The 16,326-nt window shown below is 53.7% G+C and overlaps 1 protein-coding gene and 1 non-coding gene across 2 annotated transcripts in view; both read left to right on the top strand.

The window, feature by feature from the left end:
- The first annotated feature begins 4,717 nt into the window (after positions 1 to 4,717).
- On the top strand, positions 4,718 to 4,829 carry LOC121164406. Its single transcript, XR_005885081.1, has one exon. It is a non-coding gene; the product is annotated as a U6 spliceosomal RNA (small nuclear RNA).
- A 4,724-nt stretch (positions 4,830 to 9,553) lies between these two features.
- FANK1 (fibronectin type III and ankyrin repeat domains 1) overlaps positions 9,554 to 16,326 on the top strand; it is a 28,547-nt gene continuing 21,774 nt past the window's right edge. The window contains exon 1 of the mRNA XM_040992482.1: positions 9,554 to 9,801. Coding sequence (XP_040848416.1) covers positions 9,554 to 9,801 — 248 coding nt within the window. The remainder of the gene's footprint in view (positions 9,802 to 16,326) is intronic.

Below are 16,326 nucleotides of genomic sequence, written 5' to 3'. Positions count from 1 at the left end.
AGGAGAAGTCCCCTAACAGGTTTAGGAAGTGGACAGAGCTGCAGGGGATGCTGGATGGGAGAAGGGGCGGGAGGCAGCCGGAGAGGTGGAGGGGGAGGAGCCTAGGGAAAGATGAGGACGGCTGATTGGACATCAGAGCTGTGCGTTTGTACCCAGTGCAGGGAGGGGCGGAGATCTATTTTCACACAGTTTTTTAATCCATAGGTGGAGACTTTTTGCAAAGACAGCTGTGATGCAGTAGCCGCCGTTGGGTTTAGTTTTTACAATGGGTTTAGTTACTGTTGGCCATGAAGGGGCATCCATGAATCTTGGTGCTAAGAGGTGTTGCTCAGAGCTAGGGAAAGATGAATGTGCGAGCAGCTCATACAAGAAGCAGGGGATTTCTTACACTGGATGTTATTCTGATAAATGCAAAGAACAGTGGCCATTATTTATAATTAATACACAATTTATGATCCTGGTTCTTTCTATTCTGGCTGTGAAAATACCATTTATTTTTTTCTGTATATACCCAGGCAATTTATTCAGAATAAAGCATTTGAGGAGATTTATGGCATAAGGTTTGTCTTTGTATAATAAGTTCATCCAACCTTTCTATTTATTCTTTTTATTGTAAACCATTGTAAAAAGCTGTTAGAGAAGCAGAAATGTGGGTTGTACATTATAAATGAGCCCCACTTGTAAAAGGCCACTATGTGTGTGGCGAGGGGTGTTCAAGAATCAACAGATCCGAACAGAATCAGTCATGTTTTCATTAGTAAGTTACAACGGTTAGCTATGAAAGTGAGAAGGGCTGGAATTTTCTCTAGAGGATGTATTACCAGTAGGCCCACTCTACTGCTGTTAGAACAGTGGGGTTCATTTTGGGGTTTGCCAAGCACATTGCCATCAACCCAGGGGAAAGCCAAGATCTTTTTCACCATGATGTTCCCCGTTGCCGCTCTGGGCTATGGTTGAAATGTGAGCTCGGCTGTGCTCCGCAGCTCATTGTGTGAGCTCAGGTGTGCTCCGTGGTGTGCCCCGCAGCTCACTGTGTGAGCTCGGGTGTGCCCCGCAGCTCACTGTGTGAGCTCGGGTGTGCTCCGCAGCTCATTGTGTGAGCTCGGGTGTGCTCCGCAGCTCATTGTGTGAGCTCAGGTGTGCCCCGCAGCTCACTGTGTGAGCTCAGGTGTGCTCCGTGGTGTGCTCCGCAGCTCACTGTGTGAGCTCAGGTGTGCTCCGTGGTGTGCTCCGCAGCTCATTGTGTGAGCTCAGGTGTGCTCCGCAGCTCACTGTGTGAGCTCAGGTGTGCCCCGCAGCTCACTGTGTGAGCTCAGGTGTGCCCCGCAGCTCACTGTGTGAGCTCAGGTGTGCTCCGTGGTGTGCTCCGCAGCTCATTGTGTGAGCTCAGGTGTGCTCCGTGGTGTGCTCCGCAGCTCATTGTGTGAGCTCGGCTGTGCTCTGCAGCTCACTGTGTGAGCTCAGGTGTGCCCCGCAGCTCACTGTGTGAGCTCAGGTGTGCCCCGCAGCTCACTGTGTGAGCTCAGGTGTGCCCCGCAGCTCACTGTGTGAGCTCAGGTGTGCCCCGCAGCTCACTGTGTGAGCTCAGGTGTGCTCCGCAGCTCATTGTGTGAGCTCAGGTGTGCTCCGTGGTGTGCTCCGCAGCTCACTGTGTGAGCTCAGGTGTGCTCCGCAGCTCACTGTGTGAGCTCAGGTGTGCTCCGCAGCTCACTGTGTGAGCTCAGGTGTGCTCCGCAGCTCACTGTGTGAGCTCAGGTGTGCTCTGCAGCTCATTGTTTCGTAAGGAATAGCTATGGTTGCACTAACTTTTTCTTGGGTTGGAGGAAGGAGGATTCCTTTGTTTAATGTCTGAGCCTTCTGCAGGACTGTAGACTCAGGGCCAGAATGACCCCTTGTGCCTTCCCTAGTCCCAACACTTAGCACAGGCCTTCTCACATAGTATAATATCATTGAGAAAGACGTTGAAAACAAAAGAACAGGGTCTGGCATGATAGTCTAGTGGTGAAATCCTCAACTTGCAGGCCCATGATCCCAAATGGCTGCCGGTTCATGTCCTGGCTGCCTCACTACCCATCCAGCTCCTTGGTTGTGTCTGGGAAAGCAGTGGAGGACGGCCCAAAGCTTTGGGACCCTGCACTCGCATGGGAGACCTGGAAGAAGCTCCTGGCTTTGGATGGGCGCAACTCTGGCCCTTGTGGCCGCTTGAGGAGTGAACCAGTGGACAGAAGATCTTTCTGTCTCTCCTTTCTGTAAATCTGACTGTCCAACAAAAAAAAAAATACATATTTTAAGAGAATGGTGTTGGTGATGGGAGGGTGGGTTTGACAAGATAAGGAACAGAGAAAGGAAATGGCATTTGAGGGAAATTGATCATGATGTAATCGGAATCACTGCTCAGTAACTGATTATTTACTGAAAACCCGTAGGATTGCACAGATTTTTGTTTTAGAACACATTTCATCTTACGTAAGAAAGGCTGTTGACTCTACATACTAGGCAACTTTCCATTGCTATAATTGACATACCTGAGAGGAACAGCTTACAAAGGAAGGAGGTTTATTTTGGTTTTGTTTCAGAAGTTTGGTCCAACCACACAGGCAGCCTTCCTGGTCAGCTATCTGCTGAGGGGCAGAAGGCAGTGGGTGACAAAGCACATGTGTAAGGAGTCCATGATGAGGCAGGGAGCATACATCCCTCCATGCCTGGGAGGTCACCCGGATCCAGTCCTGGAGCTGCCCCCCTGCGATTCCATCCCATCAAAGCCTCTGTCACACACCCACTTCGAATAGGAGAGTTGGGTTAAATCTGTATTCCTAGTCTATACACCACTAATGTTAACTCATTAACTATTTTTTGACCAGCCATTGCGCTGGTTCTACATGAGTGTTTTCACAGGGCCCTGTGGAAGGCAGCTGGGGCTCTTCTGAGTGGGGACGGTGTCACATTCTGGGTGGTGCATGTGCACCGGAATATGGGCTGATGTCCGAATCACGCAACGGAAGTGTCAGACACTTGTGTGTGCTGGCTGGGCATTAGTTGCTGTCTTTTCTCACACTGGCTGATAATATGCACACAGTTAAATGGTGGTAACTACTGACAGTTACAGTTTCAGACTGATATGTGTGGGGAAATAAGCTCACCTGAGACTACATGCTCACCTGGATTCAGAAACCGGAAGGAACTAGAGAGTGAGGTGTGTGTGTTATAGGGCTTCAAGGTCTGTTCAGCAGTGACCAGCAGGTGAAAGCAGGCACCTTCCTCAGAAATTCAGCTTTGTTTATCCCTAGCAAGTCAGGGTCCCTTCCCCCAGTTCCTTAGTGGTTGAGCAACTTGGGAGGTAGAATATGAACTCAACATGGCACCTAAAGGCTGAGGAAAAGGGGATGGGTATTGGGCAGATGGGGTGGCGGGGGCTCACAATGACAGCAAGGCTCCCAGGCATCTGGTGGCTACAGGCTGCAGAACCACTAAAGGTTACAGATATAGCAAGTACATGCTTTGTGAAACAAGTTCAACAGCTGACCTACCCACTCTCCTAAATGCTACTGAGACCTAGCATCATGGTTACACCAGGGCTTAGCTAAGTTTCTAATGAGCATACACCATAGGGTAATTTCCTACAATATGCTATTGGTATTTTGTGTTAAAACACTTGTGTGTCTGTCATTCCTAATTACAACATGCGTTAGGAACTTGTCCAACAGAATGGCACAGGCAGGTGAGTGGAGTGAGGACAGTGCCTGTGGCTTTCTAGCGGTGGAGTGATCGTGTGTGAACGTGGGCTCGTGTCTTCAGGACTGTGGTCTCTGGCAGGGTGGGGTGGTACAGAGGTTCCCCCCCCCCCCGCCAGAGGAGAATCTGAGATGTCTCCCGCCTGGACACTGAATGCCAATCTGAGAACAGTCTCAGGTCTTTCTGAGATACAGCTTGCCAGTCTGCGCAGTGACCCAGGGGATGGGAAAACCCCTGTGCGTGCACTACCTTATTCTTTTATTAAATAATTCAGACATAAAGTATGTGCTATCACCCACCTTGGGAAATAAAACCCTGACAATAATGCTGACTTGGATTCCTGCCATTTCTTTCCGTTCTCTTCTACATGTTTTAAAACGAGGCTGTGTAGATTTTATAATTCTCCACGTATCATTCTGTAATTTGCTTTTGTAATTCATTCTGCAAACGCGGATTTACTCTTGGATGTTTTCCATACCCAGTTAGTTTTAACCTCAGCCTTAACTGCCATGTAGCATTCTAGCAGCACCCTCCATCCTTAGCACTGTCTTCTCATGTGGCTGTTGGGGAGTTTGCACACTGGCCGAGTGGCCGTGGATGTTCCTGGCTGGGTGAGGTGGTGCTGGCTGGTTGCAGCGCCACGTCCTGAATGCCACCTGGCCTTGCCTGTTCTCCGCAGTGAGCTCCCAGGTGGCATTGTTTTCACTGCCACTGGTGCATTGCAGTTCTAACAGATTTGATGACTGAAAATGTCGTCTTTGTCGTTTGCTCTGGTTGTGAGGCACAGTGTTGGCATCTGTCTTCTGCCCACTTGCCTGTCCTTGTCCTTCAGCAGTTCGTGCGTCCTCAGTGTGTCAGTAAGCACATCCTGGATGTCTCCCTCCCACCGCTGTTAAGGTGCAGCAGCCTTGTCGCCTTGTGCTTTGTGTCAGAAGTGCGTTAGGGAGGCTTGACCTCTCCTGTCTGGCTGTGAGAGACTTAGTATTTGTGCTGCTGAAGCAAGCACAAAAATGACAAAAACTGGAACAATACGGACAAGATTAGCATGGCCCCTGCGCAAGGATGACATGCAGATACGTGAAACGTTCTGTATTTTTAATGATGGACTTATGACTGCTCATGAAGGACTATACTATTGTAATAACACGGGGAAAATCAGTTAGGGGGAGTGTTTGGGGAGGGGGTAAGGGAAATCCCAGAGGCAATGGGATTGTACCATAAAATTAAAAATAAAATAGAAAAAAATTATTTAAAAAAGACTTCATCATTTCGTGGAGCTATTGTTCATTGTCAGAAACGTCTCAAAGCTCTGAGTCGGGCACAGCCTGGGGAAGATGCTGCAGCCCTGGGTTAAGGCCCCGGGTCCCTGTTGGCACCTCGGTGCCCTTGAACAAGCTGCCTGCCTGTTGGGAGCCTTGGTCTTCCTCTTGTCCTCAGTGGTAAGTTGAGAGCATGTGTTGTGAGGTTACACAGTGCTGCTATAAGGTGTCCTGGACTTAGAACAAGGATGCAGTAAATGGAAGTCAACACCAAGTGAGAGAAATGGTTTGGGGACACGAATGCTGCCCTAAGAATGCTGCCCATGTAGAATTGCCAGCTGGGATCCTGTAGAGCAAGTGCGCCGTGGCCAAACATGGTCATGTTTCCCAGAAGTGTCCCCACTGCTTGCTTGTCCTTGCATATCTCAAGGTCCATCATGTCACTACTGTAGTAGATGTGCCAGGCGGGCGGGCAGGCAGACGGGCAGGCAGACGGGCAGGCATGCTCACTGGCCGCCGTCTTCCTGGTGAGGAGAGAAGGCAGTGTTTCCTGATGTCTGGAGGTGGGAGTGGTTTGGCATCTGTCCTTTTATTTTGCTGCTGCTTGGATTTTGATGTCTGACCTGGTTTTTATTCTTAAAGAACTTACTAGTAAAGTGGAGGAAGGCAGCTTCTGACCAATTTGTATTTTATCTGATTTTCTTTATAGGCCAAGGATTCTCGGGGATAAAATTAGGCATTTGAGTACATACACTTTCTGCAGACAGATGCTGTCGTCCACCTGCCAGCTCAGCTAGACTTTTGTCCACCCTTCAGCCTCGTGTGAGGGTGCTACCTCGACAGAGTCCCCTCTGTGCTGCCTCCCCCTGTCCTGGCTGTGTGTCTCTGGTCTGGCGTTGGAGTTCCCTGTCTGTCTTAGCGCCCTCTCTGAGCCACCTTGGTTGCACCTGTGCTCTCAGTTCACAGCAGAAGCATTTCACAAATGAGCTGAACAGTTGGGTGTAAGGCAAGCTATTTCTTGGAAATAAATGTGATGCAGTGTATCTGCTTGACCCCAAAATGTCAGTGAATCTATCCATGATGTAACTGGGATGTGTTCCGCCATAAGGCGCCCTCACTGCCTCCTCCTTGGTTTATTTTTGTCAGACTTACTGCTGTCGTGTATGTGTGTAAACTCGGTGAGGAGGAATCTACGTTCGTCGTAGCAAGTTTTTTTTTTGACAACAAGAATGTCTCGTTACTTTTTTCTTTTTTCTTACACCTTACTGTAACAGCATTAAAATTTGCCAAAAGGAGGCCCGGTCTCGTGGTGAGGTAAGCCGCCCCTTGTGATGCTCATGTTGAGTGTCGGGTGCCAGTTTGAGTCACCGTTATGTTGCGTCTGATCCAGCCAGGGCACCTGGGGAAGCAGAGGACAATGGCTCAGTTACGCGAGCCCTGGACGCTCGCGTGGAGGTCCACGTGGAGCTCCGGCTGCTGACTTGAGCCTGGGGCGGGTCCAGCGAGGGACATCCATGAGTACAAGTCACTGTCTCTTTGTCTCTCTTTAAAATATATAAAAAAACTCGGAAAAGATTTCCCAAAAACCAATTATAATTCCACTACTTTCCAGTTTTTCTAAGTTCCTCTTCTGTTTCAATGCATTGGTATATTTTATATTGCTACAGTTCTGTGTGCATGGAATTTCATGTCCTTCCCTTCATAGCACATAATAGTACGGACCTCCCAGCTTTTAGTGACAAAACTCTTGCATTTACAGGACATGCCAGAGCACATATGTCAAATTCCATATTCTTGGACATTTAGATAGCTTGCAGGAATTGTTGCTCTCTATGGCACCAGCACTGAAGCGATTTTTTTTTTTTGGTTTTTATGTTATTTATGTTTGTGTGTGCAAGAGTATGCTCACTTAATCCTGGGGAATTAGCACGTGCCACCAAGAAGGTGTAAGGATGTGCTTCTCCAGCGGCGTTTCCTGTGTTAAACTCCTGCGCTTGCCGCCCACTGTCTGTGCTTACTGACAGGTTTGAGATCTCTGTATCTATTATGTCATGTTATAAGCTGGACAGGAATCTTTGCTCTTCTCAAGGTTTGTGTGAAGATTAAATCGCATATAAAAGAGCTTAGACTTTGATACAAAGTGCACTCTCATTGGCATTAGCTATTAAATAATCCTGGTTTGGAGGAGGGCTGTGGAGGTGGATGGCACGTGAATGGCCGATGCGGTTTGTGGCTGGTGGAAGACACACACTTTCCTGTTTTTAAAATGTGTGCTTGAAATGCTCTTTTTAAAAAAAGCTTTATTTAAAAGGCAGAGTTACAGAGTAGGAGAGCCAGGGAAAATGTTTCATCTGTTGGTTCATTCCCCAAATGGTTGCAGCTGCTGGGGCTGGGTCAGGCCAAAGCCAGGAGCCTGGAACTCCACCTGGGCCTCCCTTGTATGTGGCAGGGGCTGAAGCACTTGGGCCATGTGGCATTGCTTTCCTGGGTGCATTAGCAGGGGCTGCGTGGGAAGTGGGGCGGCCAGGCCTTGGATGGCTCGGGCCCTGAGATGTTGCGATCGTAAACGCCAAGTGCACACACAGCTCAAACACACGTTAATCTTACTTTCATTTTGTTTCTGCGTTGGCTTCTTTGGATGCATTTCCAGGAGGGTGATGCCTGGAGGTCACTGTTGCCCATGGCCGCGGAGCTGTGGTGAAGGACCTCGAGCAGGGTGCACCTGCTGCTACTCCTGCTCTTGTTGGTTGTGAGGAACTTGTTTTGTTGATTGTGTTTGGTTATCGTTGGAAAGCATACTAATTCGTTTGTGTGGACCTTTTACCTGTCACGGCATCCTAGGATTCCACTGGATGAAAGCAGTGCAACGGCTTGAACCTCAAGCTCTTTTTGGAATTAAAGCTTTAAGTAAATGAAGTGTTCAGTCTAGCCGTTTTGATATTTGATTTAAAATTTTCTTACGTGTTCCTGGTAGGTACCTTTTGATGCTATGGTCTCCATGTGGATTTAGAGTCTGAGTTTAATTTATGGCGCCTGCGTGCATGTGTGTCAAGTTGTGACACTGCTCCAAGGTGACAGCCACCGCTGTGTTCATGCAGCACTGCCGTGGGCGTACTGTCACCTTCACTGTAGGCCATCTGGCACGAGAGGCCAGACTGCAGCTACGCCTGGTCAGTGAAACTAGACAGTATCAGTGAATTGTTAGGTGTCCTCTGCAAGGACAGGGGAAGGAGGTTCTGTTCCTCGGGGCTCTGCATCTACACGCCGAGTGTGTTTACACCGGCTCTGTTGCCTGCTGTCTGCATACTGTCATCGCTGACTTCACCATGCACCCTAATCTCTAGCTCCTTTGCCGCCTCTGAAATGTGACCAGCTGCTCAGTCTGTTTTTTTGTTTTACAATTTTGTCTTTTGTCTCATGGGATAGGCACATGTATTTTGCATTTTTAAATTGGAGAGGGGTGAGAGCAGGTAAGTGAGCTCCCCCATCCAGTGGCTCCCTCCCCCTGTGCCCCACACAGGAGGCATGCTCTGGTCAGGCCGAAGCCAGGAGTCGGAAACTTGAGCCGTCACAGCTGCATCCCAGGATCCACATTAGAAGGAAGAGGGCCTGGTGCGGTAGTCTAGAGGCTAAAGTCCTCACCTTGCACACGCCGGGATCCCATATGGGCACTGATTCTAATCCTGGAGGCTCTACTTCCCGTCCAGCTCTCTGCTTGTGGCCTGGGAAAGCAGTGGAGGACGGCCCCAAGCCTTGGGACCCTGCACCCACGTGGAAGACCCATAAGAAGCTGCTGGCTCCTGGTTTCAGATCAGCTCAACTCTGGCCATTGTGGCCACTTGGGGAGTGAACCAGCAGGTGGAAGATATTCCTATCCGTCTCTCTGTAAATCTGACTTTCCAATAAAAATAAATAATCTTAAGAGAAAAAGGGCGGCTAGTTAAAACAAATTGAAGGAAGCCAGAATCAGGGGCTAGGGATCAAGCAAGTCACTCCAATGTGACAACGTTGGACTCAACACCTGCCTCTGTATATCTGCCTTTCCAATAGAAACAAATCTTTAAAATGTACTGAGGCTGGTCTGCAGCTCGGTGCTGATGACGCCGTGCGAGTGACCTGTGAATATGCAGGCCTGCTGGCTCCTTTCATGTGTCTATTGATCTTTCTCTCTGGATGATCTATCCACTGAGCGTGGGCCATCGTAGTGACCCGCTGTGATTGGTGGCCATCTCTGCCCTTAGGTCTAATAATATCTGCTGCGTCTAACTAGCTGGGTTTGTGATTGTTATACCTGGTTACTGATTCTAACCTATTATCAAGACATAATGCCCTTCTTTGTCTCTTTCCGTGGCTTCTTGACTCAGCGTTTTGATGCGCCATGAGATTTAGTTAGGCTTTGGGAAGAGGACTTAGGCTAGGATGACGTCGACACGAATGGCCCAGGCTGCTTGGGGATTGTGGGGATCACTCCCTGGGCTGGATCTTGCAGGTTTCAGCTTTCTAGGTAGGTTTCTACAAGCAATGGGCAGGTGTCACGTGCGTGTGCCTTAAGGACCGACAGTATGATTTCTGAGCAAGTGGTCTCTTCCTCACGGAAACAGGACCTGAAACCCTCTATGGTTCTTTTCTTAGAAATCACGCCCTGTTCCAAGCCTCATCCACCTGTCGTGGGCAAAGTGACTCATCACAGCATTGAACTGTCCTGGGACCTGGAGAAGGCAGCGAAGCGGCAGGGGCCTCAGGAGCAGTGGCTTCGGTTCTCGGTCGAGGCAGAAGACCCCAAGCTGCACAGCTATGGCACCATTTACACGTAGGTGCCCTGTGGCGCTGCTGGCCCCGTCATTGGGATCTCCTGGTGGCCTGGCGCTGATGGCCCCGTCGCTGGGATCTCCTGTGGCCTGGCGCTGATGGCCCCCGTCGCTGGGATCTCCTGTGGCCTGGCGCTGATGGCCCCCGTCGCTGGGATCTCCTGTGGCCTGGCGCTGATGGCCCCATTGCTGGGATCTCCTGTGGCCTGGCACTGATGGCCTCATCGCTGGGATCTCCTGTGGCCTGGCGCTGCTGGCCTCGTCGCTGGGATCTCCTGTGGCCTGGCGCTGCTGGCCCCATTGCTGGGATCTCCTGTGGCCTGGTGCTGATGGCCTCATTGCTGGGATCTCCTGTGGCCTGGCGCTGATGGCCTCATTGCTGGGATCTCCTGTGGCCTGGCGCTGCTGGCCCCATTGCTGGGATCTCCTGTGGCCTGGCGCTGATGGCCCCATTGCTGGGATCTCCTGTGGCCTGGCGCTGATGGCCCCATTGCTGGGATCTCCTGTGGCCTGGCACTGATGGCCTCGTCACTGGGATCTCCTGTGGCCTGGCACTGATGACCTCATTGCTGGGATCTCCTGTGGCCTGGCGCTGATGGCCTCATTGCTGGGATCTCCTGTGGCCTGGCACTGATGACCTCATTGCTGGGATCTCCTGTGGCCTGGCGCTGATGACCTCATCGCTGGGATCTCCTGTGGCCTGGCGCTGCTGGCCTCGTCACTGGGATCTCCTGTGGCCTGGCGCTGCTGGCCCCATTGCTGGGATCTCCTGTGGCAGCGATTTCTGTTGTTCCTCTGAAACTAAACATGAGTCAGTGCCAGTTGCACTTATGCTTTTCTATGAATTATTTTTTTTCAAAACAAGTGTTTAACAAAGATTTTGAAAATAGTCTTCTGTTCCTTTTAGAAATTCTTTGACTTCTCAAATAATCATATGTGTGACAGAGACCAAAATCCACATAGGCTGATGAGACTAGATTTGGTTCCTCTCATGCCAACGCGCAGTTTGCCCATAGATGTGGATGGGACCCCTAGGGTCCAGCCTGGCCAGCTTCTCTGTCCCCTGACTCAGCAGTTGGCTGTGACACCCTCGCTGATTCTCTCCAGCTAAGCTGCCTGCCTCTTTCTCAGCCTCGACCAAGTCAATCCCAAGCCTGATTCCACACCAGACCCGGCCTGCCTCCTCTCCCTGGCATAGGCCTCTGGTTCCTTCACACCTCACAAACTTTGGCTAAAACATGCCAGGCTTCCAGGGCTGCCTGGAGTAGCCCCTGTGCCCCCGGAAGCCTCTCGCTCATGGCCCCTGTGCCCCCGGAAGCCTCTCGCTCATGGCCCCTGTGCCTCTGGAAGCCTCTCGCTCACGGCCCTGTCTTGTGTCCGTTGCTTCTGCTGGGCTTGCCTGGCTTGTTGATGTGTGTATCCTCTGTCTCCCAGCAGCGTTGGAAGCCAGCAGGAGGCGGGAAAGATGCCCACGTGCCTCACAATCTGTCCCCAGCACCTGGGCTGTGCTGGCTGGCACCCGGCTGCTCTCTGGGTGCTTCCATTGCATCAGGGGACTCAGTGGACGCTGTAGGGCAACTAGGAAGTCGTCTTTTCTTGGTCTTCATCTCAACCCTGGCTGACCTCTGCAGCTTTGCCATGGCCAAGGGACTCTGTGATGTCCAAATGACCACAGGTGACACAAAAATGGGTTTCCATCAGGTTTTTCATTTTGAGGCTAGTGTAGATTCGTGTCCAGCTGTGAGAGGGGCCCGATGCACCTTTTCCACAGGCCTCCCTTCTGGTAGCATCTTGGAAAACCGGGCTTGGCATCCCAAGCGGCCACAGCACCTTGTGCTTCTCCCAAGGCGAGCTTGTGATGGCATCTGGTGTGAGTGGAGATGAATGAGGAGTCTTGGAAAAGTTTGTGCACAGTGCATGTTCTGAGCAAAAGTGGTTTTGTCCCACCCTCCAGAGGAGTGTTTGTTTTGACTCCATTTTTCTCTGCATCTTGGGAAGTCCCTTCCTACGTCCATACAAGCATCCCCGATGGATGCCATCCCGGTATCTGGCACACATCTCACCTTACCTGTCACCAACACAATCTGCCATCTCCCTGCCTTGCCAAGACGAACACCTGGCCCGACTGCTCTGTGATGTCTCTCTGCGAAGGCAGCTTCCGTGGAGCAGGGCAAAGCACATTGGCTTCTCTGCGACCTTCGCCCTGCGCCCCTGGACTTGTGCGGCAGTTCACGGGCAGTGCCTTGGCCCAGTGTGTCTGGCTGTCCCCAGAGGCCTGTGGCTGCAGGCCCACCACTGCTGCTGCTGTGGCACAGCAGGACCCCGCCGCTTGGTGGCAGCAGGAGACTGCGTTAATCCTGACCTCTTTGCCTTGTTAAACCACTTTCTACAGACATCGCGAAAACTAGCACATGCTTGCTTTTCTTTTTCTCTTCTCTTCTCTTTTCTTTTCTTTTCTTCCCTTTCTTTTATTTCTTTTCCTTCTTTTATTTCTTTTCTCCCTTTTCTTTCTTTTCTGAGGTATCAGATATTGGCAATTTCTTCCTGACCTGTCGGTTTCCGGTCCCTGCCCTCAGCCAGCTTGAGTCCGAGGTGCCATGCGGCCTGGATCCTCCTGTGTGGCCCCGCAGAGCCAGCCAGCTGTCTGATGGTGAGTTCTCCCTCTGCCAGCTGCCTTGGGCTCCTGGTGACGGAAGCCCTTGACCCCCAGCTCTGGGAACCAGCCCATTTCCTGTGTTCACTGCTGTGTCTGCAGGTTCTGCCTTGCCCATTGACATTTGCTGATCTAATGAGCTGAACTTCTCCGCTCTTCTTGCCACCTGTCCCTTTAGTCTGTCTTGTTAGCTTAGCTTTCTTCTTCCTTGTCTCCTGTAGGTCTTCCATTGCTTGATGGTCGAAAGTCAGAGTGTTCACATCAACCTTTGCCTTCCGGCTGCCTGTGTGCGGCCTTTCTTGCTGCCTCTTGCTTTCTGAAACTACTGCCCCAACACAGGCCCTGACAGCTCCTGAGTGGGCAGCAAGCAGGCTTCTTTGTTGGAGTAGCTGCCTAGTGGGATCCCATCTCTGTTGACTGTCCGTTGGCCACTCCCCAGCTGCCCAGGAGTCGGAGTCCTGTGGTTCCTGTCAGCTTGTGCAGCTGAAGATCTCCCAGGGATCGCACTGTGGTGGGTGGATGGCCCTCAGCACTCAGGGAAAGGTCCAGGATCCACGGGGCACGGGGCAGTTTGGGAAGTCCTCCTGAGAAGGTAGCCAAGAGCAGGAAGCAAACAACGACTGCCAAGGAGAGAGCCTGCCAGTCTGTGGCCGCAGCTGACAAGGCCTGGGGGTTCTAGGAAGGCCAGGGGCAGTGTGAGCATGGGAGAGGGCATGGGGGGGGTGCAGTGTGAGCGTGGGAGAGGGCACGGGGGGGGGTTGCAGTGTGAGCATGGGAGAGGGCATGGGGGGGTTGCAGTGTGAGCATGGGAGAGGGCACGGGGGCAGTGTGAGCATGGGAGAGGGCACGGGGGTGCAGTGTGAGTGTGGGAGAGGGCACGGGGGGGGTTGCAGTGTGAGCATGGGAGAGGGCATGGGGGGGGTTGCAGTGTGAGCATGGGAGAGGGCACGGGGGGCAGTGTGAGTGTGGGAGAGGGCACGGGGGGGGCAGTGTGAGCTTGGGAGAGGGCACGGGGGGCAGTGTGAGTGTGGGAGAGGGCACCAAGGAGGGTGCAGTGTGAGCGTGGGAGAGGGCACGGGGGGCAGTGTGAGTGTGGGAGAGGGCATGGGGGGCAGTGTGAGCATGGGAGAGGGCACGGGGGTGCAGTGTGAGCATGGGAGAGGGCACGGGGGGGGCAGTGTGAGTGTGGGAGAGGGCACGGGGGGGCAGTGTGAGCATGGGAGAGGGCACGGGGGGTGCAGTGTGAGCGTGGGAGAGGGCACGGGGGTGCAGTGTGAGCATGGGAGAGGGCACAGGGGGCAGTGTGAGCGTGGGAGAGGGCACAGGGGGCAGTGTAAGCTTGGGAGAGGGCACGGGGGGGCAGTGTGAGCATGGGAGAGGGCACGGGGGGGCAGTGTGAGCATGGGAGAGGGCACGGGGGGAGGGCAGTGTGAGTGTGGGAGAGGGCACGAGGGGTGCAGTGTGAGCGTGGGAGAGGGCACGGGGTGTGCAGTGTGAGCGTGGGAGAGGGCACGGGGGGTGCAGTGTGAGCTTGGGAGAGGGCACGGGGGGGGCAGTGTGAGTGTGGGAGAGGGCACGGGGGGTGCAGTGTGAGTGTGGGAGAGGGCACGGGGGGCAGTGTGAGCATGGGAGAGGGCACGGGGGGGCAGTGTGAGCATGGGAGAGGGCACGGGGTGCAGTGTGAGCATGGGAGAGGGCACGGGGGGGGCAGTGTGAGTGTGGGAGAGGGCACGGGGGGGCAGTGTGAGCATGGGAGAGGGCACGGGGGGTGCAGTGTGAGCTTGGGAGAGGGCACGGGGGGGCAGTGTGAGTGTGGGAGAGGGCACGGGGGGCAGTGTGAGCATGGGAGAGGGCACGGGGGGGCAGTGTGAGCATGGGAGAGGGCACGGGGGGTGCAGTGTGAGCTTGGGAGAGGGCACGGGGGGGGCAGTGTGAGTGTGGGAGAGGGCACGGGGGGTGCAGTTTGAGCGTGGGAGAGGGCACGGGGGGGGCAGTGTGAGCATGGGAGAGGGCACGGGGGGGCAGTGTGAGCATGGGAGAGGGCACGGGGGGTGCAGTGTGAGCGTGGGAGAGGGCACGGTGGGGAAGGCAGTGTGAGCTTGGGAGAGGGCACGGGGGGGCAGTGTGAGTGTGGGAGAGGGCACGGGGGGCAGTGTGAGCTTGGGAGAGGGCACGGGGGGGCAGTGTGAGTGTGGGAGAGGGCACGGGGGGTGCAGTTTGAGCGTGGGAGAGGGCACGGGGGGGCAGTGTGAGCATGGGAGAGGGCACGGGGGGGCAGTGTGAGCATGGGAGAGGGCACGGGGGGTGCAGTGTGAGCGTGGGAGAGGGCACGGTGGGGAAGGCAGTGTGAGCGTGGGAGAGGGCACGGGGGGCAGTGTGAGCATGGGAGAGGGCACGGGGTGTGCAGTGTGAGCGTGGGAGAGGGCACGGGGGGGGCAGTGTGAGCATGGGAGAGGGCACGGGGGGGCAGTGTGAGCATGGGGGAGGGCACGGGGTGCAGTGTGAGCATGGGAGAGGGCACGGGGGGAGGGCAGTGTGAGTGTGGGAGAGGGCACGAGGGGTGCAGTGTGAGCGTGGGAGAGGGCACGGGGTGTGCAGTGTGAGCGTGGGAGAGGGCACGGGGTGTGCAGTGTGAGCGTGGGAGAGGGCACGGGGGGTGCAGTGTGAGCATGGGAGAGGGCACGGGGGGAGGGCAGTGTGAGCGTGGGAGAGGGCACGGGGAGAGCAGTGTGAGCGTGGGAGAGGGCACGGGGGGGCAGTGTGAGCATGGGAGAGGGCACGGGGTGTGCAGTGTGAGCGTGGGAGAGGGCACGGGGGGGGCAGTGTGAGCATGGGAGAGGGCACGGGGGGGCAGTGTGAGCATGGGGGAGGGCACGGGGTGCAGTGTGAGCGTGGGAGAGGGCACGGTGGGGAGAGCAGTGTGAGCGTGGGAGAGAGCACACTGGGGTAGCAAGGCCAGTGGGAGGTATGTGGAGCTGGATATCCTTTAGTCCTCTGAGTTACCGAGAGAACCTCGGGCTCCCTCCTCCCCGGCACCCTGTGAGTTAGAACCCAAGCCTCTCTGCCCCACCCTTGCCCTCACAGACGTTGGTGAAAGCCACAGCATGGAGTGTCAGGGCCCGGAGGCCTGGCTGGATCGCTCGGCTTGATCGCTGTGACTGCTGTGGGGAGGCCAGGCAGCAAGCAGCTGGGGGCTAATTAGGAAGCTTTGGCAGTAATTGAGCGGGAGAGAACACAGCAGTGTGAGAAATGCTTGGATCCAGGATGTGATTTTAAAAGAGATATTTAAAAAAAATAATCTGTTGGTGGGCCAGACCTGGGCTGTGAGATATGGAGGATTATCCCAGGAGACATGGTTGTGTATTTATTTATACCTCTGAGTTTTAAAGAACATACACTCATTTAGTTTTTGAAAAGTGTAGTTGCAGGGGAAGAGAAACAGATTTTCTGTCTGCTGGTTCATTTTTCTAAATGGCTACATCAGCCAGGAATTCTGTCAGATCTCCCACATGGGGGGCAGAGCCCTCCGTCCCCAAGTCCTCTTCTGCTGCCTTGGCAGGTGTGTTAGCAGGGAGCTGTGTGGGAAGCAGAGCAGCCAGGACTTGGGGTGCTGTGATGCAACTCATCCAGGGGCCACAAAGCTGCCTCCAGGTCTCTGTTGGGAACTGTCCGTGGGCCACGCAGACGTGGCAGGGAGATTGATGGAGAGAAGTGGGTGGGGAAGGGTCAGGTTGAGGCGTGAACTTCAGAGTCCTTGCAAGGGAGAGCAGAAACAGTGATGTCTGGCCCTGCATTGTTTAGGCTCTGTGTTTGTTGCATTCATGCACATGTCTGCTCACCGCCCGATGACAAATAGAGCTAGGCTTTACCCTTT

The sequence above is a fragment of the Ochotona curzoniae genome, unplaced genomic scaffold (genome assembly GCF_017591425.1).
Source record: "Ochotona curzoniae isolate NIBS_2020 unplaced genomic scaffold, NIBS_Ocur_1.0 contig_66, whole genome shotgun sequence".
Classification (NCBI taxonomy): Eukaryota; Metazoa; Chordata; class Mammalia; order Lagomorpha; family Ochotonidae; genus Ochotona; species Ochotona curzoniae.
This window is presented reverse-complemented; position numbering and strand designations above follow the sequence as displayed.